This window comes from Sapajus apella, unplaced genomic scaffold (genome assembly GCF_009761245.1).
Source record: "Sapajus apella isolate SASKATOON/1434 unplaced genomic scaffold, GSC_monkey_1.0 scaffold46, whole genome shotgun sequence".
In the NCBI taxonomy this organism is placed as follows: domain Eukaryota; kingdom Metazoa; phylum Chordata; class Mammalia; order Primates; family Cebidae; genus Sapajus; species Sapajus apella.
In genome coordinates this window covers 1,064,399-1,077,317 of record NW_022436986.1, presented here as the reverse complement: position 1 = coordinate 1,077,317, position 12,919 = coordinate 1,064,399, and the positions used below count along the sequence as shown (strand labels likewise).

The 12,919-nt window shown below is 51.4% G+C and overlaps 1 protein-coding gene across 7 annotated transcripts in view; it reads left to right on the top strand.

Annotated features, from left to right (window-relative positions):
• TLN1 (talin 1) overlaps positions 1 to 12,919 on the top strand; it is a 35,285-nt gene that overhangs the window by 12,907 nt on the left and 9,459 nt on the right. For 5 of the 7 annotated variants that reach the window (XM_032239997.1, XM_032239992.1, XM_032239995.1 and 2 more), the window contains exons 13-41: positions 118 to 298; positions 485 to 598; positions 711 to 819; positions 1,031 to 1,239; positions 1,403 to 1,501; positions 1,917 to 1,967; positions 2,527 to 2,694; positions 2,854 to 3,148; positions 3,741 to 3,907; positions 5,227 to 5,355; positions 5,531 to 5,647; positions 5,727 to 5,840; positions 6,041 to 6,175; positions 6,337 to 6,465; positions 7,161 to 7,263; positions 7,417 to 7,625; positions 8,026 to 8,145; positions 8,337 to 8,534; positions 8,735 to 8,874; positions 9,040 to 9,133; positions 9,237 to 9,326; positions 9,438 to 9,560; positions 10,748 to 10,891; positions 11,192 to 11,353; positions 11,597 to 11,737; positions 11,832 to 12,013; positions 12,186 to 12,318; positions 12,534 to 12,635; positions 12,719 to 12,889. In XM_032239997.1, the coding sequence (XP_032095888.1) occupies positions 118 to 298; positions 485 to 598; positions 711 to 819; positions 1,031 to 1,239; positions 1,403 to 1,501; positions 1,917 to 1,967; positions 2,527 to 2,694; positions 2,854 to 3,148; positions 3,741 to 3,907; positions 5,227 to 5,355; positions 5,531 to 5,647; positions 5,727 to 5,840; positions 6,041 to 6,175; positions 6,337 to 6,465; positions 7,161 to 7,263; positions 7,417 to 7,625; positions 8,026 to 8,145; positions 8,337 to 8,534; positions 8,735 to 8,874; positions 9,040 to 9,133; positions 9,237 to 9,326; positions 9,438 to 9,560; positions 10,748 to 10,891; positions 11,192 to 11,353; positions 11,597 to 11,737; positions 11,832 to 12,013; positions 12,186 to 12,318; positions 12,534 to 12,635; positions 12,719 to 12,889 (4,129 nt within the window). The remainder of the gene's footprint in view (positions 1 to 117; positions 299 to 484; positions 599 to 710; positions 820 to 1,030; positions 1,240 to 1,402; positions 1,502 to 1,916; positions 1,968 to 2,526; positions 2,695 to 2,853; positions 3,149 to 3,740; positions 3,908 to 5,226; positions 5,356 to 5,530; positions 5,648 to 5,726; positions 5,841 to 6,040; positions 6,176 to 6,336; positions 6,466 to 7,160; positions 7,264 to 7,416; positions 7,626 to 8,025; positions 8,146 to 8,336; positions 8,535 to 8,734; positions 8,875 to 9,039; positions 9,134 to 9,236; positions 9,327 to 9,437; positions 9,561 to 10,747; positions 10,892 to 11,191; positions 11,354 to 11,596; positions 11,738 to 11,831; positions 12,014 to 12,185; positions 12,319 to 12,533; positions 12,636 to 12,718; positions 12,890 to 12,919) is intronic. The other 2 variants (XM_032239999.1, XM_032239998.1) reach the window with 1 other exon arrangement.

Below are 12,919 nucleotides of genomic sequence, written 5' to 3'. Positions count from 1 at the left end.
TCTTTAACTAGTTGCAGGCTGTAATGAGACCTCACATACCTGCAAAGGTAGTGTAACTCAGTGGGAAGGGTAGAGCTGAGGAGTCCTCTGTGAGCTCAGTAGTTCCTCCCTCTACAGGTCAACAGTCCTGCAGCAGCAGTACAACCGGGTGGGGAAAGTAGAGCATGGTTCTGTGGCCCTGCCTGCCATCATGCGCTCTGGAGCCTCTGGTCCTGAGAATTTCCAGGTGGGCAGCATGCCCCCTGCCCAACAGCAGATTACCAGTGGCCAGATGCACCGAGGACACATGCCTCCTCTGGTAAGTGTCCCACTTCCACCACGGTACCAGGGCCCTTCTCTCAACCTCAACTAGCCTGAGCCAAGAGTTAGGCAGTCTTTTCCTGGGTCCCTATTTGTATTTCTCTCCCTAGCCCCTGGTTCTCTTTTTACTTTCTCTTTTCTCCAAACATCCATTCCAGTCCCTGTTTCTCCCCACTTGTCTTAGACTTCGGCCCAGCAGGCACTCACTGGAACCATTAACTCCAGCATGCAGGCTGTGCAGGCTGCCCAGGCCACCCTGGATGACTTTGACACCCTGCCTCCTCTTGGCCAGGATGCTGTGAGTATGGGATGGAGGAGAGGCCAGTGGTACTGAAGCTGGGACCCCAAGGAACAGGGATGAGGTGAACCAAACCAGGGCAGATCTTGAGGTCTTTTCCTCTCTCTTTCAGGCCTCTAAGGCCTGGCGTAAGAATAAGATGGATGAATCAAAACATGAGATCCACTCCCAGGTAGATGCCATCACAGCTGGTACTGCGTCTGTGGTGAACCTGACAGCAGGTAGGCCAGATGCTAGCTTCCAGGTGTGTGATGGGGCAAGGGGGTGCTAGCATGCGCAGGCATGCATGTGACTGGCTTCATGTGTGACTGTGCCTTGACTCATTATGGAAGAGACTGTGTGTGTGACTAACTGGGTGTGACGGTGCTCCCTCCCCAGCCCATCGTCTGGCCTGCCCTGTCTCTAATGTTCCTCTTCTTCCTTTTCCCTTAGGGGACCCTGCTGAGACAGACTATACCGCAGTGGGCTGTGCAGTCACCACAATCTCCTCCAACCTGACGGAGATGTCCCGTGGGGTGAAGCTGCTGGCCGCCCTGCTAGAGGATGAAGGTGGCAGTGGCCGGCCTCTGTTGCAGGCAGCAAAAGGCCTTGCGGGGGCAGTGTCAGAACTGCTGCGCAGTGCCCAACCAGCCAGTGCTGAGGTCAGGGGCCACAGCGTTGGGTTAGGGTGGAGACAGGGTTCAAGCCCAAGGAGAAGGGGCAATCCAAGCCACAGGATGGAAGCGTGGGTCCCCTGGGCCTGTGAGACCCACAGGCATGTGGGCAGGGATTGGGCAGCTTCTGACTGGTGTTCACTCTCCACAGCCCCGTCAGAACCTGCTGCAAGCAGCTGGGAACGTGGGCCAGGCCAGTGGGGAGCTGTTGCAACAAATTGGGGAAAGTGATACTGACCCCCACTTCCAGGTTGGTGACTTACCCAACCCCCCAGAACCCCAGCTTCTAGGAAGTAACTTCTGTTCCTAAATCCAGTTCCTAGTCCTGGCTTCCATTAATTGACCCCTGAAATCCAATCCAAACCTCTGTTTCCAGGGGATGATACTGGCAACTTCTGATCTGTCTTTTAGGGGTTAGAATTCAGAACCCCTGAATCCAAACTTAACCTGCTGGTTTACTCTTGGCCCTCATTAATAGTGTTCTTTAGCTTAGCCCCTGTGATTGTTTCCCTCTCTTCCCCATACACAGCCCTTGCTCCAACTTGAGGACACCCCACAATGCCGTAGACCATGCCACCCTGAGGATAGTGTTCCTCTAGCTGTCCCCCTTTCCCACTCCATGCCAATTTCCTCAGCTGACTTTTCACCCTGGATTTCCCATGCAGATATGTGCACCCAGAGGGGCTGGGGTTCGATCTCCCCCCGATTCCCCTACGGTAACGGCCTCTGGCCTGGGCCTTCCCAGCTCTGTCCTCTCTGAGCCGCATACACTCGTTTCTGTACCTCTTCCTCAGCCTCTTGGGGGACCAGCACTTGGTGGGAGATGAGGAGGCCTGGCAAAGGCAGGCTTTGGGAAATGGGATCAGGTAGGGCAGTACAGGGGCTTGTTCCCAAGACTCCAGGATGTCCACTTCTGATCCAAGATCAAGAAGTGGTGTAAAGAAGCTAGGGGTGGAAGGATCCTAGGAGAGACCTCCTTTCCTCATCCCACTGTAACAGCGCTACCCCTTCCTCTCCCCATCATCATCGAGTGTATTCGCCTCATGTGTGTCTCCATTTGGTGTAGGCTGTATTTCTCTCGGTGTGGGTTTCTTCCTTGGTGGGGGGTCTGTCCTGCTGGGTGCTCAGGGCAGTGGCTCGGAGTAGGTTCTGGTTGCTTCTGCGTACACTCTTCTCTGATTGGATCAATGGGAATAATGAAGCAGCTTATGCCTCTGAAAAGTGTCTGAATCCCAAGCCCAATCTCACGTCATGCTAACTGCTGTTTTCTCACAGGATGTGCTAATGCAGCTCGCCAAAGCTGTGGCAAGTGCTGCAGCTGCCCTTGTCCTCAAGGCCAAGAGTGTGGCCCAACGGACAGAGGACTCAGGGCTCCAGACCCAGGTTATCGCTGCAGCAACACAGTGTGCCCTGTCCACTTCCCAACTAGTGGCTTGTACTAAGGTGAGCCCCAAAGGTTGCCCTAGTCTGTGCTGAGGGGTGAGCCTCTCAATACATTTCTTTGGCTCTGGAGGCCTCCTCACCCATCCCAGTTACTGTTAATGAGCAGCACACTCTACCTCCTTTCCTTGCCTACATCTCTGACGTTCACTTTACTCACAGGTGGTGGCACCTACAATCAGCTCACCTGTCTGCCAAGAGCAACTGGTGGAGGCTGGACGACTGGTAGCCAAAGCCGTGGAAGGCTGTGTGTCTGCCTCCCAGGCAGCTACAGAGGATGGGCAGCTGTTGCGAGGGGTAGGAGCAGCAGCCACAGCTGTCACCCAGGCCCTGAATGAGCTGCTACAGCATGTGAAGGCCCATGCCACAGGGGCTGGGCCTGCTGGCCGTTATGACCAGGCCACTGACACCATCCTTACAGTCACTGAGAACATCTTTAGCTCCATGGGTGATGCTGGTAAGACACCCACCCCCAGGAAAACAAAAAACCTCACCAAGGTTCCGTAAGCCCTCCAGACATTACCCCCTTGCGGACCCAACCACTTCACCCCAAGGAAATCAGCATGGTGTGTGGTCTTGCCAGCCATAGAACCAGAGACTTGTCATTTAAGCTCTCTGAACCCTCTGCTTCCCCTTCTGTAAAAGGAATAAGTCCTCTACCTTCCCTCAAGCATTTAAAGAATATACCAAAGTATACACAAAAATATATGGAAAGTGGCATGAAAGTGGTATAGCCTTTCCCATTGTAGCCCTGACCCCAAAAGTTTTCGCAGAGAGTGTCTCATCTTCTCAGGGCTACTTGCTGAAAATACCCATTAGAGACTGTCCTCCTCCCATAAGAACCCACTGGAGAATCTATTCTCCAAAATCCTAAACTCAGAAAAAAAAATAGCTCCAAAGAAATCACACAAGAGCTTTTGCCAGTCTCTTTTCTGTCCCTAAAGCCCCCATCTACCTTGTCTACACCACTTTTCCCCACCTTTGTGCCCACCACTGACACCTTTTCAGTGTCTCTGGCTTCCTCGCCTGACTGTGTCCTACGCTTTCAGGGGAGATGGTGCGACAGGCCCGCATCCTGGCCCAAGCCACATCTGACCTGGTCAATGCCATCAAGGCCGATGCTGAGGGGGAGAGTGACCTGGAGAACTCCCGCAAGCTCTTAAGCGCGGCCAAGATCCTAGCTGATGCCACAGCCAAGATGGTAGAGGCTGCCAAGGTACAAAGACTTCTGTGTATACCCCCAGACTGGGCCCTGTAGAGAAGTAGAGAGGTCCAAATGATCACCCTCATCTGATGGGGAAGACCCAGGAAAAGTAGAACATGCAAGCGGACAAATATAGGAGCACTCAGGAAATTAATGAGCCCCAAGGCTACAGGTGAGCCATGGCTCAGGCTTCCAGCCAGTGTAACTCCCAGAATACTGTTTTGTACTTTTAAAAATATATTTTTTAATTTTTTAATTTTTATTTTTTTGGGGAGCAGTTCTCATTGTGTTGCCCAGGCTGGTCTCAAACACTTGCACTCAAGTGATCCTCTCATCTTAGCCTCCCAAAGTGCTGGGATTACAGGCGTGAGCCATCGTGCCAGGCCTAAAGTGATTTTTTTAATTGACATAATTTTACGTATTCATAAGGTATACAGTGATGTTTCAATACATATGTAGTAATCAGGTCAGAGTAATTAATATATTCATCATTTATCCAAATATTTATCATTTCTTTGTGTTGGGAACATTCAGTATCCTTGTAGCTATTCGGAAATACGTAACATTCTTAACTAGAGTCATCCTACAGTGGTGTAGAATGCTAGAACTTATTCCTATCTAGCTATAATTTTGTGTCCTTTAATAAGTCTCTCCCATACCTCTGTCGAAGTCAACCTTATCCTTTTTCTTTTAAGTCCAAGGTGTGTGATTTCTTTTTTTTTTTTTTTTTTTTAATTTACAAAATTGGACAGAGAATGCAATTGACGACATGATTCCTATTTTTACCTTCTTTGCTGCTACCCTGCCTGGGATTCCTCTCCTTTCTGGTCTTCCCTGTGAATACACATAGGAATTCAGTCTCTGGGGCCTCTGCTGCCAGCAGTACAGAGAAAGACAAGGCAGTAGGACAGTGAGACACCAGGAAGCAGAGAACCATCAGAAGGAAGCCCAAACGATTCCTGGGCTCTGGGGCTTTTCAGTTGGCAGGAGTAAGCAGGTCCCCTGCTTTGGTATTTCTGAGATGAGTCCTCCTTTGCCCAGGAGCTCTACTCACCTCACTCATGTGTGGTAGTCCCCAAGGAGGGGAAGACAAAATAATCCCATCTTAAGAAAGGATTTCAGCATCCAGTGGGAATCCTAGCCCCCTGAAGCTTCCCATTGACTTTCATGAGGCAGCTCCTCTCAAAGGTGATTGCCTTTCAGTGGGGCCAGTTAGAGATGACTTCAAGAAAATATGTGAATTTTAAACTGAGTCTAGAGGAGTGAGAGAAGAGCTTCTTTAGGATCCACAGGGGAGTTGGGTGATGACTGTCTTTCCACCCCTTCCACAGGGAGCAGCTGCCCACCCCGACAGTGAGGAGCAGCAGCAGCGGCTGCGGGAGGCAGCTGAGGGTCTGCGCATGGCCACCAATGCAGCCGCACAGAATGCCATCAAGAAAAAGCTGGTGCAGCGCCTAGAGGTGAGGATGGGAGATTCACCAGGAGCAAAAGAGAGTGTGGTGTTGTGGGAGGAATGAACTGGAAGGGAGGTGCAGAGAATCTGTTAATATTTCCTTGGGGCATAGCCTGGGCAAGGTAGGCCAGAGACTGGGCATGGGAATCCATGGACTTGGTCTGACTACTGTGTCTTCACAGCACGCAGCCAAGCAGGCTGCAGCCTCAGCTACACAGACCATCGCTGCAGCCCAGCACGCAGCCTCTACCCCCAAGGCCTCTGCCGGCCCCCAGCCCCTGCTGTTGCAGAGCTGCAAGGTAAGACTCTAGGAAGCACGTGGAAGTGAGAGTGGGAAGAAGGAGACTTGTGCATCTCTCATGACATTTTCACCTACAGGCGGTGGCAGAGCAGATTCCGCTGCTGGTACAGGGTGTCCGAGGAAGCCAAGCCCAGCCTGACAGCCCCAGTGCTCAGCTTGCCCTCATTGCTGCCAGCCAGAGCTTCCTGCAGGCAAGGCAACCTCTCCCCACTTCTCTGACCCTACCACCTTTCAAAGACTCCTCCATCTCCCACAGTTGGAATCTCTGCCAACAACTTCTTTCCCAATACCAAGCCCCAGTGTTCCCTACATCCTGACCATCATCACTCCTTGTACCCAAGCCCAGAGGGAGGATGAGACACTCTTCATCTGTCTGCCTATTCCCCAACAGCCAGGTGGGAAGATGGTGGCAGCTGCAAAGGCCTCAGTGCCGACAATTCAGGACCAGGCTTCTGCCATGCAGCTGAGTCAGTGTGCCAAGAACCTGGGTACTGCGCTGGCTGAACTCCGTACGGCTGCCCAGAAGGTATGGAAGTTGCCGCTGGCTTTGGAAAATGAGGGTGGAGTCCTGTGATGAGAGGAAATCTGTGCAGAATAACTCGAGATGGGGATAATTGGGTAATCAGAGGCATTGGTGAGACACAGCAGGCAGGACCTTCTACACCCAAAACCCCTTTCTTATCACAGGCTCAGGAAGCATGTGGACCTTTGGAGATGGATTCTGCATTGAGTGCGGTACAGAATCTAGAGAAAGACCTGCAGGAAGTGAAGGCAGCAGCTCGAGATGGCAAACTTAAACCCTTACCAGGGGAGACAGTAAGTATGCTTAAGACCTCATTCTTACCCAAATCTTAAAAGTCTTCTTTCCCCTCTGTGCCCCAGAGCAGCTCAAAACCTTTCATCCCTCCCTCTCTCCCTCTCTCCCTCTCGTCCTTCCTTCCTTGCTTCCTCTTTCTTTCCTTTTTTTCTCTTTCCTTCTCACTTTTTGTCCTCCCTTCCTTCCTCCCTTCCTTCTTCCCTTCCTTCCTTCCTCTGTCCCTCCCTCACTTCCTTCCCTTCCTTTCCTCCCTTCCTTTTCCTCCCTCCCTTCCTTCCTTTTTTCTTTTCTATTCTTTTTCTTTCGTTTATTTCTTTCTTCATTTTGAGATGGAGTCCTGCTCTGTTGCCCAGGCTGGAGTGCAATGGCATGATAACTCACTGCAACCTCTGCCTCCTGGGTTTAAGCCGTTCTCCTGCCTCAGCTTCCTAAGAATCTGGGATTACAGGCATGCACCACCACACCTGGCTAATATTTAGAAGAGATGGAGTTTCCCCATGTTGCCCAGGCTGTTCTTGAACTCCTGGCCTCAGGTGATCCACCTGTCTCAGTCTCCCAAACTGTTGGGATTATAGGTGTTAGCCACTGCACCTGGGCCAAAACCTTTATTTAAACTGCCACCTCTCCCCAAGTACTTCCTCAGGTTCCTTCTCCTCACCTCCTCAAGCCCAGTTCCTTATCCCTTCATCATTAGATGGAGAAGTGTGCCCAGGACCTGGGCAACAGCACCAAAGCTGTGAGCTCTGCCATCGCCAAGCTACTGGGAGAGGTCGCCCAGGGCAATGAAAATTATGCAGGTATGTGGGCAGAGAGCCAGGCATGGAGCACATTGTGGGAGAGGTAGGGAGATGGGAGCTGGATGAGGGATGGGACTGACAGAGGAAACCACTGGAATCAGGGCCTGGTAATGAAGGCAACTTTCCTTCCCTCCTTTCTCCTCATCTCCCCAGGTATTGCAGCTCGAGATGTGGCAGGTGGGCTGCGGTCACTGGCCCAGGCCGCTAGAGGAGTTGCTGCACTGACATCAGATCCCACAGTACAGGCCATTGTGCTTGACACAGCCAGCGATGTGCTAGACAAGGCCAGCAGCCTCATTGAAGAGGCGAAAAAGGCAGCTGGTCATCCAGGGGACCCTGAGAGCCAGCAGCGGCTTGCCCAGGTCAGGTATTGGGAAAGGGCCACTCCCTCCCTCTCCCCCAGGTTCCTTCATAAGGTCTGCCCTGATTGAGGCCAGAGCTGCTGAGCCTCAACCACACTGGCAGAGCGATGTCTTCTTGGGTCTGCTCTCGAGAGCCCCTCTCTGGATTCCACACTTGTGTTCTCTCGGTCTTGTAGAAGTATCTCAGTTGGGTTCAGTCATGGGCCAAGCTGAACACCAAGTTTGGGGAAGTTTAATTACTGTAACTTGATACCCTAACCTCAGCCTGTTCACCTATAATGCCCCCTTTCTTTTTTCACTTCCAGAGGTAGTAGAGCTAGTCATCTCCCATGTCACATGAATGGAGGCGATCTCTCAAATTCTTTACACTTGGGCAACCCTGTCTCCTTTCTCACCCCAGGTGGCTAAAGCAGTGACCCAGGCTCTGAACCGCTGTGTCAGCTGCCTCCCTGGCCAGCGTGATGTGGATAATGCCCTGAGAGCAGTTGGCGATGCCAGCAAGCGACTCCTGAGTGACTCGGTAGGAGGACAGTAGGGGATGGGGGATCATAGGTGTCAACGAATGCCAAGCCTTTCCTTCCTTGCTCTCAGTTGTCCTTCGACCCTGACTTCCCAGATCAGTCCCCCTGTTACTCCCAGGTTATGTGCTCACCTTCTCAGACCTTCTTTAACAAACTTCTCCCTGTGTCATTCTCCATTCTCACCCTGCAGCTTCCTCCTAGCACTGGGACATTTCAAGAAGCTCAAAGCCGGTTGAATGAAGCTGCTGCTGGGCTGAATCAGGCAGCCACAGAACTGGTGCAGGCCTCTCGGGGAACCCCTCAGGACCTGGCTCGAGCCTCAGGCCGATTTGGACAGGACTTCAGCACCTTCCTGGAAGCTGGTGTGGAGATGGCAGGCCAGGCTCCGGTATGAAGAGGGAAAGGGTCTGGTTGCATGGTCCCCACTGAGGGTTAGATAGGAGGCAGCTGGGTGACCAGTCCTGACTTGCTCCTGGCTCCCTTCCTTCCCCAGTCTCTAGCAGTACTTGAGTGTCTGGGAAAGAAGATCCCTTTTAGAGACAGTTAAGAAAGGACGGGACAATGCATTGACCTTGTCACCTTCAACAGAGCCAGGAGGACCAGGCCCAAGTTGTGTCCAACTTGAAGGGCATCTCCATGTCTTCAAGCAAACTTCTTCTGGCTGCCAAGGCCCTGTCCACGGACCCTGCTGCCCCCAACCTCAAGAGTCAGCTGACTACAGCTGCCAGGTAAGTAGGAGCAAAGAAGCCCAGCCCTGGAACGTATGAGAGAGACTGGGGAGCAGGCAGTTCATGAGCACTTCCTGGCTTAGGAGTGGTTATAGGCAAAAAGATAAATAGTTATATAGGACACAGAAATGATGACCTATTCACTCAACTTTCTATCCCTCTCAGGGCAGTGACTGACAGCATCAATCAGCTCATCACTATGTGCACCCAGCAGGCACCTGGCCAGAAAGAGTGTGATAACGCCCTGCGGGAATTGGAGGTCGGCACATGGCAGGCTAATGGCATTGAGGCTGAGGGAAGTGTTCTGGTCTGGGGTCTGAGGGAAGGTGTCTTGGATCTCACTTTGCCCTCCCCCTACACAGACGGTCCGGGAACTCCTGGAGAACCCAGTCCAGCCTGTCAATGACATGTCCTACTTTGGTTGCCTGGACAGTGTAATGGAGAACTCAAAGGTAAGCACAGCCAGGAACTTGAGGGGAGAGGGCAGGAGGATGGAGCTAATCGGATGCTGCCCTGCTTCTCTGAGGAACTCTCTGACTCCCCCGATGTCCTCTGTTCCTCAGGTGCTGGGTGAGGCCATGACTGGCATCTCCCAAAATGCCAAGAATGGAAACCTGCCCGAATTTGGAGAGGCCATTTCCACAGCCTCAAAGGCCCTCTGTGGCTTCACTGAGGCAGCTGCACAGGTTATTTTCCTGAGATGGGTTCCTGGGATGGCTCCTGCTTTCTTTACCCCATCTCCTCTCAGCCTGACATACCTGTAGATAAGAAGCTTATGTTTGCAAAGCCAACGCTATGGAAACTGGGTTGTCCCCCTCCTGAAGTGAAGATGTTTGTCAGCAATTACTGAACACCACAGTTCTGATCACTGTAATTCCTGAACACTGGTGCTTTGGTTATGATTATACTTTCTAACCATGAGGCTTTTTCCAGCTGGCTTTCTCAAAATATACTAATTAGCTTATACAAAACATTTTTTCACGTAATTATTGCTTTCTTAAAATAGTACTAGTGACGAAATTTCCAGTTACTTGAGTCATCACTTAACTTTGCCTTTTTCTACATTATCAAGTATAAAACTACCTATTAGCTCTAAACTATTTTGCTTTAATTTATGAATCCTTAAAATAAACTGGCTTGAGAGTTCGCCTCAGACTGCTTTTCCCTGAAAGCCTACCATCCATCTCCATCTCCCCTACCTCCCTGGTGCCCTGTTAGAATGGGTACCTCGCTCTAAGTGGTTTGATATTTTTTAAACCTCTTTGTTGTCTGTTTGGTTCCTCCCCCACAACAACTTCTGAAAAAGCATAAAGAGGAATAAGCAAAGCTACTGCTTATTGATTGAAGTATAAATCAAACAGGATGTTCTTTCCATCATAAAAATGGCTTTTTAATCCATCCCTTCCTTCTCTTTCCAAATAATCTGACACTTGGAGGTGCTATAAATGTGAATTAGCCTGACAACCTTCATTGGTTTTTAACTATGTCTTTAAAAGAGGCTTTGCTTGTATGCGTGAAGGTGTGTATTTGTATATGGTTCTCAAACTTTTTACTGCTGCTTACAGTAAGCCATACTTTTCACTCTAAGACCCAGCATACACAAACATATCTAAATAGAGGTTTGATAAAAACCCTTGCTATGTAGTTTTCCTTTTTATTAACTTTTTAAATCTCCTGAAATGCTTGAATATACAATATTTTTTTCTTTTTTACAGTGTAACCATAGTTTGCTAATGTATCTCTACCATGGAGAACTCTGGAAAATAAGCCCTGTTCTCTAAACTTACCTCTGCTCTCTTTTGTCCTTACTATCACTATTTATTTCCCACCTGCTGTCTTTATTCCTCACCCCTACCCCCTTTTCTCTTCCCAGGCTGCATATCTGGTTGGTGTCTCTGACCCCAATAGCCAAGCTGGACAGCAAGGGCTGGTGGAGCCCACACAGTTTGCCCGTGCAAACCAGGCAATTCAGATGGCCTGTCAGAGTTTGGGAGAGCCTGGCTGTACCCAGGCCCAGGTAAGTCAAGGGATCAGGGACCACAGGCAAGTCTGGGAAAGGGCAGACCGACCCTGTTGGGTAGAGGGAGGTAAGACACTTGCGAAAGAGGGCAGGGACCCATCTCTGACCTTCCACCCACAACTTCTCTTTGGGTAACTGTCTTCTCCTCCCATGGGTCTCATCATTTTTCAGTTACTGCTAAATTCATAACTTCTCCCCTGGGTATTGCTGTCCATCCCCTGACCCTAAAACAGCTCCTCCTTGGGTATGTACAGTTCCTTCTTGCCCTTTTCATGGCTCTTCCATGTGTCTCCTCAGGTGCTGTCTGCAGCCACCATTGTGGCCAAACACACCTCTGCACTGTGTAACAGCTGCCGCCTGGCTTCTGCCCGTACTGCCAATCCTACTGCCAAGCGCCAGTTTGTACAGTCAGCTAAGGAGGTGGCCAACAGCACAGCGAATCTTGTCAAGACCATCAAGGTTCCCAGTGTTTGAATTTCCAGCCTCTCCCTGAACTGTCTGATCTCTCCCGAGTCCCCCAGTTACTCTTGGAGGCCTTCTACCACATTCTCTCTGCCTGAGCCCAAGTTCTTTCTATCCAGACTGACCACCTACATCTCTCCCCAAATCCTTTAAGTCCCAGGAAGGAGACCTGGTTCACTTTGCTTCCTATACCTCCTATGCCTGCATCCCGAGTCCTGAGAGCCTCTCTGTCACTTCTAGGCACTAGACGGGGCCTTTACAGAGGAGAACCGTGCCCAGTGCCAAGCAGCAACAGCCCCTCTGCTGGAGGCTGTGGACAATCTGAGTGCCTTTGCATCCAACCCTGAGTTCTCCAGCATTCCTGCCCAGATCAGCCCTGAGGTAAGATGATGTGAAGGGGGAACTGATGGGCCAGCTTATCACCTCATCTTCCAGGGAGTCCTGAGACTTACCTCCCTGCCTCCCCTTTGCCCAGGGTCGAGCTGCCATGGAGCCCATTGTGATCTCTGCAAAGACAATGTTGGAGAGCGCTGGGGGACTCATCCAGACAGCCCGGGCCCTTGCAGTCAATCCCCGGGACCCCCCACGCTGGTCAGTGCTGGCCGGCCACTCCCGTACTGTCTCAGACTCCATCAAGAAGCTGATTACAAGCATGAGGTATTGAGGGGTGGAGAACCAGTGTGGCTGGAGGGCACACATTGTGGCAGAATGGAGGATGGGCACTTAGGTGTAATTAGATGGGGTGGTGTTGGGGGGATACAGGGGAAGGATAGGCTGGCCTTGCACTAGGGGATGTTCTTGGGTGTTGGAGCCTATGATGTGTCTGCAGGGACAAGGCTCCAGGGCAGCTGGAGTGTGAAACAGCCATTGCAGCTCTGAACAGCTGTCTACGGGACCTAGACCAGGCTTCCCTCGCTGCAGTCAGCCAGCAGCTTGCTCCCCGTGAGGGAATCTCTCAAGAGGTGAGGGGGGAAAGGATTATATGGAAAGATATGTCTAGGAAGAAAATATGACTTGAGGAAGATGGGGGATGACAGAGTGGCTTCTTAGGGACATCAAAGGCCTGGGGTGTGCCAAGGAGGGTTAGGGTATTCGGTATGGAAGGGAGAGCAGTTCTGTGTAGCCAGAGGGTCCTATTGCAGATCACGATCGGGGCTAATGTCCACTTCCTCCCTAGGCCTTGCACACCCAGATGCTCACTGCAGTACAGGAGATCTCCCATCTCATTGAGCCACTGGCCAGTGCTGCCCGGGCTGAAGCCTCCCAGCTGGGACACAAGGTACCTATGGAGACACATGGGAAGTCCCAGGGAATAGGGTGAGAGAGAGGGGACCTGACCCCCAGTCCAACCCCTTGCCTCAGGTGTCCCAGATGGCCCAGTACTTTGAGCCGCTCACCCTGGCTGCAGTGGGTGCTGCCTCCAAGACCCTGAGCCACCCGCAGCAGATGGCACTCCTGGACCAGACTAAAACATTGGCAGAGTCTGCCCTGCAGTTGCTATACACTGCCAAGGAGGCTGGTGGTAACCCAAAGGTATTGAGGGTTTGGAGGGAGGAGCTGTTA